Source organism: Pseudorasbora parva, chromosome 20, assembly GCF_024679245.1.
Source record: "Pseudorasbora parva isolate DD20220531a chromosome 20, ASM2467924v1, whole genome shotgun sequence".
Classification (NCBI taxonomy): Eukaryota; Metazoa; Chordata; class Actinopteri; order Cypriniformes; family Gobionidae; genus Pseudorasbora; species Pseudorasbora parva.
In genome coordinates, this window is record NC_090191.1 from 38591001 (window position 1) to 38604643 (window position 13643).

The window sequence follows — 13643 nt, forward strand, 5'->3', positions numbered from 1 at the left end:
ATAATATGTATAGAAAATTATAGTGGAAGCTGCATAATGTGCACTTGTAATGTGTGTACATGCAGGAGCATCTCCACTTTGTGACTGAAATATGCCAGGATGAGGTTTTCATCCTGGACCACGAGGGCCCAGCGGTGAGCCAGGTCCGAGCTCCTGGAATGCCAGATGTGGTGGTGGAACCCAGTTCCAGGTGATATAATCGATCGTTCCTTTTAGTTTTATACCTCACTGCTCTGTGCAAATGCATACGCAAATCTTACCACTGTTTTTTTGCTCTCGTTTCCTTATTGCAGTGTTCCCCTGACCTCAGACGAACAAGGTACAGTACAAACAAGAGTATTTATTTGAAGTGGTGGAGAGATAATAAACAGGTCTGGACTGTTTAGAAGTTAAACTAAGGGAGGTTTTCCTGTCATTGGTGGCATCTAGAAATTCCAAAGTTATGTTATAATTGATAGGTACGTGCTATACCTTATGCATGACTATTACTAGTAACCATCTTTTCTTCCAGCTCTGTTGACAGCTGCTGTTAAAGGAGACCTGTCTGCGGTGAGTTTTCTTATCTGATCAGTGTTTTACTGAAACGAAAGTGAAAGAGTGTTCTAGAAGTGCCTGTTATCCCACATGACTCATCAGGGTGGTGCACAGTACCACATGATGCACTATAACTTGCGCAACCAGTAAAATTTCTGTGGCAAACGAGTGTTTGTTGTCTAATTCAAAGAAACCGTGCTCGCTCACATGCTGTTGACTCATAATCTGTCCCGTGTTACAGATGTCTGGTTCCTGCGGCAGCGGGGTCAGTCTTTTGGTGCGGGACTCTATGGGCTGCACCGCTCTGCACTTGGCCGCCCAACACGGTCACACGGAGGTTGTGAGTTTCATTTTAGACCACGGTGAGTGTCGGGGCGATAACCTAGAAATGCACCCTCCTGTGCTTGCATGCTCAAAGTTCAACGTTCATTTGGATATGCTTAACTGGGAGGGAAGGGAGTTTTTTTTCCATTTGAGATATCATCACATCTGAGAGAACTAAACCCAAAGCCAGTAAAGAGTAAATATCCATTTCTAAATCATTTTAAATGTTTTTTTTTTTCTTCTTTTTTTTTTATAAGAAAGTACAAGCACAATTTTACAAGCACATGTGACATCTTTACATTTGAAAAATATTTTGGGGGAAAAAATATAAAATAATTTATATTATATGAATATATATATATAAAAAAATGTATGTTTCTAGATGTTAATTGACATTTCTAAATATGTTTTAAATACTTTTTATAATGTAAAATAAAGCCCAATTAAACTCACTTCATTCTTTACCTTTAAACCTGACACACACACACACACACACACACACACACACACACACACACACATATATCAGGTTTAAAGGTAAAGAACGAGGCAAGTTTTAAAGGACTTTATTTTACATTATAAAATAGAAACAAACAAAACTAACCAGCGAGGCACAAGTCTGGGAATGACAGGACTAGATATGGCAGGGCAGACACAAGGGGTGCATACGTCGACAATCAAGCACAGGACTGCAAACACGAAGAATAAATAGAGAGAGCAAACATACCAGGTAATGAGGAAGGACTTGTGGGGAAAATAAACCAATTGAAGGTATGCATGTGACATCACCATCAGCTGGAGTGGCAAAAAGACTGGCAGCATTGTTTTTTGGCGTAATTGCTGGGGAAAACAAATATGTTGAATTTGGGGTAAAATTATACCTTGTATATTGTACTATTATATATTTTATTGACAACTCATCAGTTAAATATTTACCATCTTATATTCTTCTGTAAGATTGAATGTTTTTAAATACACACTGCCTTTCAGTTCTGGATAATATGACAATATATATCACCTGGATTTAGACCTACCTATACTGTAATTTATATAAAGCGTTCACAGGCAAATTTGCTTAATTTTTTTCCCCTCCACTGAATATAAATATATAAATGTCAGGAAATTCAATTACTGTCTGCATGTCAGTATCCACGGGTCACTGGATGTTGGGTAAGTTTAATGGAACACTATATGAAGAGCAGACTTTAGTGATAATCGTTTGTTTCACTCACATTTATATCCATTCATGCGCTAGGCTCTTTTGCCACTCGGTCCGGCTGGGGAACGTGTTCCGGCGGGAAAGTGACGTCAGTGAATACTCTTTATAATCATTCAGATTACAGTAAGGCCTGAGACAATAGAAGATGACATGGCCAGCGATCACAATCGTATCATGTGTCCAGTAAAAACACGAACCACATGCTTCATAGAACACGACGACAACAAAAAAACGCCTGGGAAATAAAAAAAACACAAACCAGAATAAAACAGAACTCCAACTGTATAGAAATAATTGAAGACAGGCCGTTGAATTATTTGGAAAATGCATTACCCCCTAATTTTTCTAATAATTCAATAAGCACGGAGTCAGTTATTCTGCTTATGCTATGGTCACCAAACCTCAAAAATAGTTTCAGATGACCTATTTTAAGAAATGTTTAGGTATTTGTCCTTAAAACGCTCTTGTGTGTAGGACTAATTCCTTACGCAAACTCATTTTAGAGCTAGTAACAGAGGCTTGATCCACTGAGAGCAGACTAATGCAGTTTTTAGAGACAGAGAGAGAGAGAGAGTTATCAAGTATGTATGATTTCCCAGAGTCTGTGCGTCTCTCAATAGTGTTCGACAGCAGCGTCTCTACAAATAGTGAATCTAGCTTACCTGTTCCAAAAAAAGAGCCGCAGTTACATCACTACTGAGAAAACTCTTTTACATTTTTAACTATTGTACTGATAAAATCGGCAGAGCAAGACCTGCTTGGAAATATACTTTATGATATACTTTTGCCCTGCGTTTCCCTGAAAATAATTGCATACCTTAGAATGTTCGTCAACCAATGAGATTCAAGCCCTGTAGAATACATATATATATATATATATATATATATATATATATATATATATATATATATATATACAACGCATGGAGTTTGATATCCAAATTCTGTTTCTTTCAGGGTCAAAGCTGATGTTGGACTTAACTGAGAGAGACACGTATGTAGTTGTGGATTGATCTATTTATTTTGTGTGAACAGCTATTATTAGTTGTCATATGTCCTAGTGTTTTTTTTGTTTTTTTTTTCAGAGGTGACACAGCATTGCACAAAGCAGCTTCCCAGCAGCACCGTGAGGTATGCATGCGTCTGCTGGAGGCTGGGGCTTCCCATAGTAAAACCAACTTCCTGGTGAGAATCTACTTGTGTTTCTGATTAGTGCTCTAGGGCTGTGACATGGCAGTTTTTAAACTTGACCCTCTTACCCAGTCTGATAACAAGCACAAACTGTGTTAAATAGAATCTGAAGTAAAAAGGTATCTGTCCTACAGTGTTTTTTCTACTTTACCACGGTAAATGATGTGAATAGGTATAAAAGACCTAATGTAAGCAACGAAAGAAAGAAACGTTTATAATTCCCTGCAAAAATGGGTGAGACGTAAGTGAAGATTTAGGAAAAGAAACGAGATATCCATGTCCAGTGGAATAAAAATGGAGTAGGTCTATTGTTAAAATTCACCGAAAAATTGGGTGATTAGATTGCAAAACAGAATAAAAAAGCTGACAAAGCATTTGGCATGAATCCATGTGTTTCCATGGCTGTGAAGTAACATTTAATTGCTAGCCTATTTTTTTCTTTTGTAAATAAAGCTTTGTGCTTCAATCCTGAGGTAATATTCATGTAAAACAGCATTCACATACAAAAAAAATATTTGTTTTGGTTGGCCACCGCCGGTGCTACTGTTGTCAAGTTTACCGGCACAGCTCTTTTTCTCTCTGCAATAAATAGTTCTAGTGTATAAGCACAGCTATGTCACACGTTTGCAATTCTCCTTTCAGGGAAAAACTCCCAAGGATTGTGCCCTGGACGCCGGGAACTCCGAGTTGGCGTCCCTCATGGAAAGCCAGCCGGTAGCTGAGCCCGAGGCACACGAGGATCTGGAGACGGCTGTATGAACGGGCTCACGCTCTTAGTGTTAGGAAGATTTTCACCCACAGAGAGTGGCCATCAGCACTCCTCCACGCGTCTGCTCACACTCGAACGAGAGAGCTTGAAGGAGGGAAGAGAAAGAGAGGTGTATCGAGAGCGCCTCGGCCTGAGAAAGTCCTCAGTGAACAGGAATCTGTCTAGCTGTTGTTTTCCACTGATGTCGCTGTGGGTTTTTTTTTTTTTTTAATTGTAGGCTCTGACCTAGCGTTTATTTATTGCTCTTATTTATTATAACTATTTATTCAAAGATGGATTGGGTTTTGGTGAATCGCCGGTTAGGTTTAGAGACACAAAAGACGTGCTTTCAAGCATCATGTTGTGTGCCAAAGACACACAGATGGGAAAACATCTTCTGGTCATTGGTTCTGAGTTTGTTTGAAAGAGGATCTTCCAGAGAGACTTCACAGATATTTTAAACTCAAGAGGCTGATGATCGGAAATGTACACAATCTGTTTCCTTCTGATTTGTTTGTGTGCCGTTACAGTGGCGTGATTGTGAAATTATCTTACGACAACGAGAAAACATCTGAGCCATTTTCAATGCAATATGAATGGATGACATTTGTGCATTTATCTATTTAATATTACATTACATTAATGTTTCAAGACAAGCAAAGGAACGGGATGCGTTTTTCTCCATTGATGGCAGCTGATTTTTGGCTCCATTATGAGGTTGCGTTGGACAACGCTGACCTGCGAGAAGAAAGACTAAACCAAACGAACGCAAGAAAGACACTGACGCGAGTTGTACCATGTCCTTAGTCCTGTACCATGTCAAATCACTCACGAGGGAAATGCATGAAAACGGCTGCCTGTAGGATCGCGCTGAGCCTTTGTGAGATACGACAGATCGGCTGTGTTATCTTGTATTATCAGTTGAGATTTTAACACATTATTGTGCATGGAATTTTGTTACCTCTCTGGATGTTTCTACCCCTCAGTGATTATGTAATGAAAAGGCATTATCTCTTCTTCTTTTCTTTTTTTCTTCTTTTTTGTTAAAGTTATATGAAAATTGTTCAGTGGTTGTATTTTAGTTTTTTTTAAGTATTTTAAAAGATGGGACTATACTTGAATGTTTTAGTTTTTTTTCTAATTTCCAAATATCTATTTTAGGTGTGTATGAGGTCACGAGGTGAGTAGACATGGTGGGGATGTGACAGATATCACGTTGCACAATCTCAAAAAAAAAAAAACTGGGAATGTTTTCTCATTAAAGGGCAGTCGGATGGAAAGCACCAGTGTTTTGTGTGTTTAATAGGAAGTCAGATGTTACAGAAACTACTCTAAAAAATAAATTACATGCATTGTCTGTATCCTTGACTCAACTTACCCCAAGTATGGACATTTATCTTTCTTTCCCTCTTTATTGTCCTCAATGCTGTACTGCAGTATGTGCAAACGGACAACTTTTCACATTCTATTTACACTGATAATAGACTGTTTATGGTCTCTTTTAGGGATAGTTCACCCAAAAAGGAGAGGGTTTTTTTTTGTAGCCCTCTACCCTTAGCCAATGAATCAAGCACTATTTATAGTATACAAAGAGCTAAGATAATAAATAAAATAAAAAACATGTCAATCTGCAGAGTTTTTAGAGGAAAATCAATGATTCGATTAAATGAATTGTGTTGACTCGCGGTTGATTCATTGAGTGTGTGAGCGACCAGAGAGTGTGACTCAGTGTGGCAGTCATCATTGTCATCATATAGACGTCTATGCTGTCAGTGGCTCCGCCTCCGCCTCCGTGTTTTTAAAAGCCTGAGCTCTCGCTCTGCTCCCGCATTTCATAACTGGCTGTAAACAACGAGTCATGTAAGTGTTTTAACTTTCATTATATTTATTCACATAGAGAAAATCTTAATAGTGACTGTTGTCAGAATACTGTTTTTCTTAAAGATCACTATGGGTATTTAGATCACACTTCCGTGACTTCAGTCAGTTTCGTCGATTTGGTTTTGGCATTTTGTCATGCGTGTGATTTGTGTCTAAACTTAATGGAAATGTCTAAAGTAGACGGGAAACAAGCGCCTTAAGTTCATGTGGAAGTTTGGCGAACATGCCCGGACAAGTCACTCTATTTAACGTTACGCAGTGACGGCGAGTTCATTGTAAATAACGAACTCTACCGTAAATATGTCCGTTTCGTGATTAAACGTAGATGAAATCACTTGATTATTAAATTAAATGTACGTTAAATAAATATCCACGGTCAAATAATACGCTTAAGCTCGAGACTTCCAATGCTTGTTTTAGATCATTTTTGCCAACAATGTTAAAGTTATAATACTTACTCTTTACGTTTAATGAAATTTCAACTTAACCTCAAATGGGTAAATTAAGCTTCTGGTTGTTTATGTTTTAGTGGAATTTAAACTTATTTAAAAATGTTAAAAGTTAAATTAAGTCCCTGGTTTGTATTTTTTAAAGTTGTACTCAGTCATGTTTCCTCATGAAAAGTTTTACAGATAAATAAAGGAATAGGAATTTGAAAAATGTGTAAAAGCTGTATATCCACATGAGTCGATGACTCCATTCATATCAGTAGCCAATAAAAATCAGTTTTACAGTACTTAATGTGGTTACTCAAGTATTAAAGGGACAGTTGAAAAAAAAAAGAAATCTGTCATTTACTCACCCTCGAGTTGTTCTGTTGAACACAAAAGAAGATATATTGAAGAATGTTGGAAACCAAACAGTTGCTGGTCCCCATTGACTTATACAGTATGGGGAAAAAATACTATGGGTTCATGAACTGTTTGGTTACCCACATGTGACCCGAGACCACAGAACCAGTCATAAGTGGCATATGTATATTTGTGGCAATAGCCAACAATATATTGTATGGGTCAAAATTATTGATAATCATTAGGATATTATGTAAATATCATGTTCCATAAAGATATTTTTATTTGGACAACTTTAAAGGCGATTTTCTCAATATTTAGATATTTTTTTGCACCCTCAAATTCCAGATTGTCAAATATTGTCTTATCCTAACAAATCATACAAATCAATGGAAAGCTTATTTATTCAGCATTTAGAATATGTATATATATTTTTCAAAGGGAGACATTTATACAGGTTTAGAACTTGTGGGTGAGTAAATTATGATTTTTGGGTGAACTATGCCTTTAATACTGCTCAGTAAATGAGCATTATACTGAGTGCACCTATAAAGATTAGGTTAAACTTAACTTGCTGATCTCAGTGTTTTGATGAAGTGTTGATAACTCACCAGGGATCAGGGGCAGAGCAATGGGGATGTCCAGATTCCTGCGGCGGACAGTCTGGAGTTCAGACTCCTTATGGCCTATACCCGCAAGAGACGACCCACGGACACCCGTCTGCAGCAGGACATCCCAGAGAGAGAGCCCTCTTCAGCAGAGCCGTCTGAAAAAATCAGTAAAGAAAAGGGAAAACACAGAAAGAAGAGACTCAGATTCTCTTTCTTTACAAAATGCATTAAACCCAAGACAGATGATACACACGAAAAACAGCCAGCAGTGCTAGGTGAGAGTGAAAGATAACATTTATCTTCAAATGTGCATTTTTTATAAAACATTTTCAATTAAGTGAGACTGGAGATTCTAGCATAATATCGATTTGATGTCATTTCTTCTCTCAGATTCAGATTCAATTGTGAAAGTGGATGAGATGGAAAGCATGGTCAGTGAATTGACAAAGATCTCAGACTCCATGCACTTCACTCCATGTGAAATAGAATCGGATAGTGATGGTGAGTTCAGGCTCAGTCTTCTCCTTTGATTTCTGTATCTGATCTAAGTTTTAGCTGTCACAGAGGTGTTTAATTGAGTTGTGTCTCTGCAGATGTTGTGCAAAGGATTGCGGAGCTCCTGAGAGTTCACGGCGATGAGCTGTCTGAAAAGGTCAGTGGAATGATGTCATTTAATGATGAGATGTTAAACCTGACCACCAGGTGTCTCTGCAAACACACTCACCTGCACTTCTGTGCCCATTTTTGTAGTACTTAGTTTTTCTATCCCATTACTGACATAGTAAACAGTTGATTCCAAAAGTCTGCAGACAACATTAATAATACAAATTTAAATCTATGTCATTGTTTTAAGATAATAGTTTTTAACTGTGCTGTTAATATAATTTGTATTGAACTAAACAATATAAGTAATTTTTAGTCATTCTATAATTTAGGGTACATTTCACATCAGAAAAAATAGTAAAAACAATACGATTTCTCAAAAACTATTGGTTTTAGTTTACACTGAACAGTTAGTTTTATCAGTGTAACATATCTGCAAGTTGCAAAGCTTATAATCTTTAAACACCATTTTAAAAAAGGGATGGTGAGTTTGTCAACTATGTTACTGAAAAACTATATGCCACTTCATATACAGAATAAGTGCTACACATTCAGCGACACAAATATTCAGTTTTTTGTGTTTATTCTGCCATACACCGATCAAGCATACACATTATGACCACCTTCCTAATATTGTTCATCTCTGACCCATCGAGGCAAGGACTCCACTAGACCGCTGAAGGTGTGCTAGGGTATCTGGCGCCAAGATGTTAGCAGCAGATCCTTTAAGTCCTATTAGTTGCAAGGTGGGGGCTCCATCCATTGGACTTGTTTGTTACGGCACATCCCACAGATGCTCAATTGGATTGAGATCTGGGGAATTTGGAGGCCAAGTCAACACCTCAAAAACTCGCTGTTGTGCTCTTCAAACCATTCCTGTACCATTGCTCTGTGGCAGGAGCATTATCCTGCTGAAAGATGGAATATCATTTTCATGAAATGGTGCAGGACCCAAGGTTTCCCAGCAGAACATTGCCCAAAGCATCACACTGCCTCCGCTGGCTTGCCTTCTTCCCATAGTGCATCCTGCCATGTGTTCCCTGGTAAGCAACACACACGCACCGGCCATCCACGTGATGTAAAAGAAAACGTGATTCATCAGACCAGGCCACCTTCTTGCAGTTCTGATGCTCACGTGCCCACTGTTGGCACTTTCGGCAGTGGACAGGGGTCAGCATGGGCACCCTGACTGGTCTGTGGTTATACAGCCCCATACACAACAAACTGCGATGCTCTGTGTATTCTGACAACTGTTTTATTCTGAAATAGTTGACAGTAACAAAGTTAATACAAGTCATTTTGTAACAAAGTTGACAATTTCACCATTGACAGGTCTTCTCTGGCCAACCCAATGTTATTTTTCTTGATTAGGTTAACCTCACATTTGCAATAAAATCATAAAAATATTGCAAACCACAATGATGTACCAAACATAGTTAATGGGCAATTAATATACCCCTTGACAACAGGTCACTGGAGATAAAATATTGTAAAAAATTAAGAGGATATTTTCCATAATATGTTTAAAATATCTGACATGGAACAAAATAGATGTGTTTCGTCTTGGAGCGGTCAGTGTAAGACATTGTATCGAAAGCATACAGAGTTTTACAAACCAAATCACATCACATGATCGGCGTTTGCTTAGTAACATACTTTTTCAGATATTGATCAAATGAAATATTTTCTTATTTGAAAGAAAATACATAAAAAATGTTCCTGGTTCAGTTTCCGCTGTCTCAGTTCATCGGTTGCCATTGTGTTTGATTTGATCATATTAACGTTAATGATCTCATTTAGTTCTGAGTGTTTCTCTGTGTATGCAGCCCTCAGCTTCAGTTGTCAGTGTTTGTGGTTGTTCTGTGTGAGTATTTCTCATCGCCAAATATTTTCTGCAGATTAAGGCAGACAAAGCCTTGCATGAAGCCCTGCAATCTTCTTTCAAGTATGGCTTCTTCAAGAAAGTGATGGATGCTTTCTGTAGGAGTATTGCTACAGACCTGGCAACAGAACAGAAAGACCAGAAAGTTGACGTGGCTCTGATTTGTGAAGCCACCAGTCAACTCTATGGTGTCACCTACCATCCGATGAACCGTGTCATGGGCTTCGGTGCCAAGTATCTACAGGAAAAATACTCCAAGTGGATTAGCAGAAACATGCATGTAGGCAATGTAAGTGACGGTATAATTATTCAGAGCAATGACATCTGGCCTGATAACAGGATGAATCTTTAATCACTGCCATGTTCTCTCTCACAGGGAGAAGTTGAAGATGACGAGGAGGTCCAGTGAGCTGACGAGATGTTGTCCTCGCATCGCAGACGTCTTTCTCAGGGGCACGGACACTTTATTCACTGGAGAAATAGCTTTTCCAGTGTACTGCAGGGATTTATTTTTTATTTTTTACTAGGTCCTCTGAACAACTAAGGCCAAAAAAGAGGAAATCTTATGTTGAGCCAAATACAAATGTACTGTATGTACACCAAACGTCATTAAGAGTGCTATGGATACTGCCTCAACTTTATGCATTAAAAGTGAGGGTGGATCATTCCTGTCATTGTTTTCATTTATGTAATGAGGCATCCAAATTGTTATTTGTTTTGAAATGAATGCATTTCAGATATTTATTTACTTTAGTCTATAGAATGCAATTGCCATTAAGATATGAAAAATGTTGTGCCTAAATCTATTTTTTCAATGTTATAATAAACAATTTTGATATCTGTAATATTGTATTTTTGTCATTTTTTGAATCTGTCTTTTTGTCTGTTTTCTTTACTACACTATTTGACATTATAAAAACATCTCTAATTAATAAGCGTCCAGTAATTTCTGAGAACAAATGCTTAACAGGTATGACTGGAATAGAAAAACCTGTTTATCAGAAAACGGTGTATGCATATTTTTAGCCATATAAAGATTTTTTTTTTATCAGTGAAAAGTCATTGATTAACCTCAGGGTTTAAATATTATTTAAATTAAATGTAGTTTTTATTCACGTTTTAGTAGTTTTTGTCATTTTTTATTTATTAATGTCTGTATAGTTATTACATATAATGCATCATGTTCGTCTAAATGAAGTTGTAGTAGGTTTAAGTTTTATTTCAGCTACATTTTATTTGATGGTTCTAGTTTTAGTACTAGTATTTAGTAGTAACTATAATCTTGCTTCTGAATTGATCTAATAACTGTGGGTGTCTGCGCAAGTGCGCGCACACGCATCTTGCTGAAACATGACACGCGCTCGGTGCACCTGTCTTACCCTTACCTGCTTAAGCACCAGTTCTCCGTCTTAGAGAACTTCGGCGAATTTCTCTCAAAGCCTGAGAAATGTCTTATCGCAAAGCTCCGCGATCGGGCATCTCAGATCTACAGGTGTTTCTGTGTTTCCACTGGCGCACTTGGTAACGCTGGCAGGATGCATCACAGTAGGAAGTACTCGCCACCGCGCCACTCTGCCGTCGAGACGCCGCCAGCGGAGCCGCAGCTGAACCGACTACCAACCTCTCGGGTGGAAGAAGTTATCCCGATGGAGAAGAACTCACCTAAAATCAAATCCAAATTGCGCATCCCGAAGGTGAAGGCGGTGAGGAGAGCTCCATCACCCCAAAGGCCACGCGTCTCTCCGATCCCCGTGAAAAGCGACGCGCTGCCGAAAGTGGCGGAGAACGGAGGAGCCGGACAGCGGTCTAGAAAAAGGGGCTTCAAACCCCCAGATGTGAGGACGATATTCGACCCGCGCGTAAAAGTGGAGAGAGGAGAAGGACACTCGTTTTGTGAGGACGCGACGTTCGCTTGGTGCGATGTGTGTTGCTCATACATCTTTCAAGATGGCTTGACATGCACAGGTGAGAACTTTATATTACCCTTCTGCAGATTTGACTATTAGTAGAATATAGAGAGGTAGGCTAATCAATTTCAAACAATTATTTTTATTATTATAAATTAATAGGCTATATTAGTATCAAGAAAAGGTCAATTCACCATTGTGCTGTTGATCATGACACATTGTTGCTGTAAGGGGAATGACTGTTTTTAGTGTATTATAAGTTACTTTGGATAAAAGTGCATGCTAAATTGAAATATAATTGAATGTTTCATAAAAACATCATAAAGTCAGTGCACGTTCTTCCTCACACACTCATCTACAGGCATGTGGACGAACTGGTTTGGGTTTATACGTTCCCTGAGTTGCACCTTTAGCACCCACATTTATTCTACAGTACATATGTCACAAATATGTCTAATATTTATACATGACAATGCGGTAGTCAGACCTACACGTGTAATCAGAATTCCTTTAGGACTCAAATGGTATGCGCTGAAATGGTCGCTGGTTGCCATTTTCATTCCTGACTGAATACCCTGCTTTGTTTTTAGTGAAAACATTCCTTAAACTCATATGCAAAGCATTGTCTGCTTCCATCCACAACCAAATTTGTATTTGTTATTCCTTAGAAAGCATGATCATGTGTGTTTTTGATCATAAGAGAGCCAAATATTCCCCGAATCATTCTCCTTATGGCTCTCTGTCACTTGACTGAGGTTGTCCATTCACAAGTGTTAACTCAAATGGAACAACTGGACAAAGTTTCACTGAGTCTTCTTGCTGCTTGACTCGAGTGATCAGGTAATTGAGAGCGAGAAAGCCTCTGGCTCGGCTGATTAGGTTGAAAGCCTGTTTTTAGAGCAGCCATCCAATGTTCACTCTGCCCTCTCAAGTCGACTAGCCTTTAATTTTGTCATTAACATTTTAAGGGGCTTACACTTACAGATGCTGGAATATGTGGACAGAGAAAGTGCTCTCTAACTTGTGTATTATGCGAGAGTATAGGTTTGTGTGGTGTTTATGTGGGCGCATTGATGTGGGTTATTGACCTTGTTTACAGTAGAGTACATATCAGAGCAGTAACATAGTAGTGTGTGAATGTGTGTGTGTCTTTACATACAAATGGGTGTTAAATGGGTTTATATAAATCTAAATTAAAGAGTAAGAATATGCTTGTATAAAACAGTATTGTGTGGAATTTAGTAGCAATGTTATTGTTAAAATAAAATTGGTAAATTAAATAAAGCTGAAAGAAAATTAAAAATAAATATAGAAAAATGTACAATTAGAAATGTTGCCATGACAAATAAGTAGTAATTGAAGTGCTGAAATTACTTTTTAAAACTAATTTAAAATTATAAAACTGATAAAAAAAAAAATTGTTATATAGAAATATAAAAAAAACCGATTTAAAACAAAATTTAATATTATAACAAAATAGCACTGAGATGCTATCATTTCATGTGAAATACTATAATGCTGTTAATTTGCATATATCCAAAGTCTAAACAAAAGCATTATGAAAAGGGGGGAAAAATTATGTATATATTTATTACTTTTAATGGAGTTTTCTAATGGTCATAATGACTTGATGGATCTTTAATGCAGTGAAAGCGCCTGTATGTCTGTTTGATTTTATTCACTTAACTGCAAATAATAGTCTGTATGTACAGTATACCTAAGCAAAATGAGCAAAGATGCCCTTATTCCAGCTCCGTGGATCTCACAACCTTTTGGCCTTCCTAGCTCGACTGTATTGTGTCCTGCTATTTGACACCCACCTGTTCGCTCCCCTAATGCCCATCTGTCTGTTTGTGTAGCGGCAGTGACAGTGTGTCTAGAGAAGGCACACCGTCCTGTCACAGCACAACCATAGCTCACAATGGGCTACCCCTCAACCAGCTGACGCAGAG

General features: G+C 38.1%; 3 protein-coding genes across 12 annotated transcripts in view; all 3 read left to right on the forward strand.

The window, feature by feature from the left end:
- Window positions 1–5377, forward strand: part of dgki (diacylglycerol kinase, iota) — a 57187-nt gene extending 51810 nt beyond the window's left edge. For all 10 annotated transcript variants that reach the window (XM_067428521.1, XM_067428514.1, XM_067428515.1 and 7 more), the window contains 7 exons: window positions 66–190; window positions 294–319; window positions 512–549; window positions 776–896; window positions 3035–3071; window positions 3163–3262; window positions 3911–5377. In XM_067428521.1, the coding sequence (XP_067284622.1) occupies window positions 66–190; window positions 294–319; window positions 512–549; window positions 776–896; window positions 3035–3071; window positions 3163–3262; window positions 3911–4027 (564 nt within the window). In that variant the 3' untranslated portion in view covers window positions 4028–5377. The remainder of the gene's footprint in view (window positions 1–65; window positions 191–293; window positions 320–511; window positions 550–775; window positions 897–3034; window positions 3072–3162; window positions 3263–3910) is intronic.
- Window positions 5378–5756: 379 nt separating this feature from the next.
- Window positions 5757–10629, forward strand: LOC137049817 (apoptosis facilitator Bcl-2-like protein 14). The gene is made up of 6 exons (XM_067428522.1): window positions 5757–5876; window positions 7303–7574; window positions 7690–7800; window positions 7893–7951; window positions 9801–10073; window positions 10161–10629. Coding segments are annotated over exons 1-6 (750 nt in total). The 5' UTR covers window positions 5757–5874; the 3' UTR covers window positions 10194–10629.
- A 488-nt stretch (window positions 10630–11117) lies between these two features.
- The window catches only part of rassf3 (Ras association domain family member 3), a 40429-nt gene continuing 37903 nt past the window's right edge, over window positions 11118–13643 (forward strand). Inside the window, exon 1 of the mRNA XM_067427150.1 lies at window positions 11118–11749. Coding sequence (XP_067283251.1) covers window positions 11320–11749 — 430 coding nt within the window. The 5' untranslated portion in view covers window positions 11118–11319. The remainder of the gene's footprint in view (window positions 11750–13643) is intronic.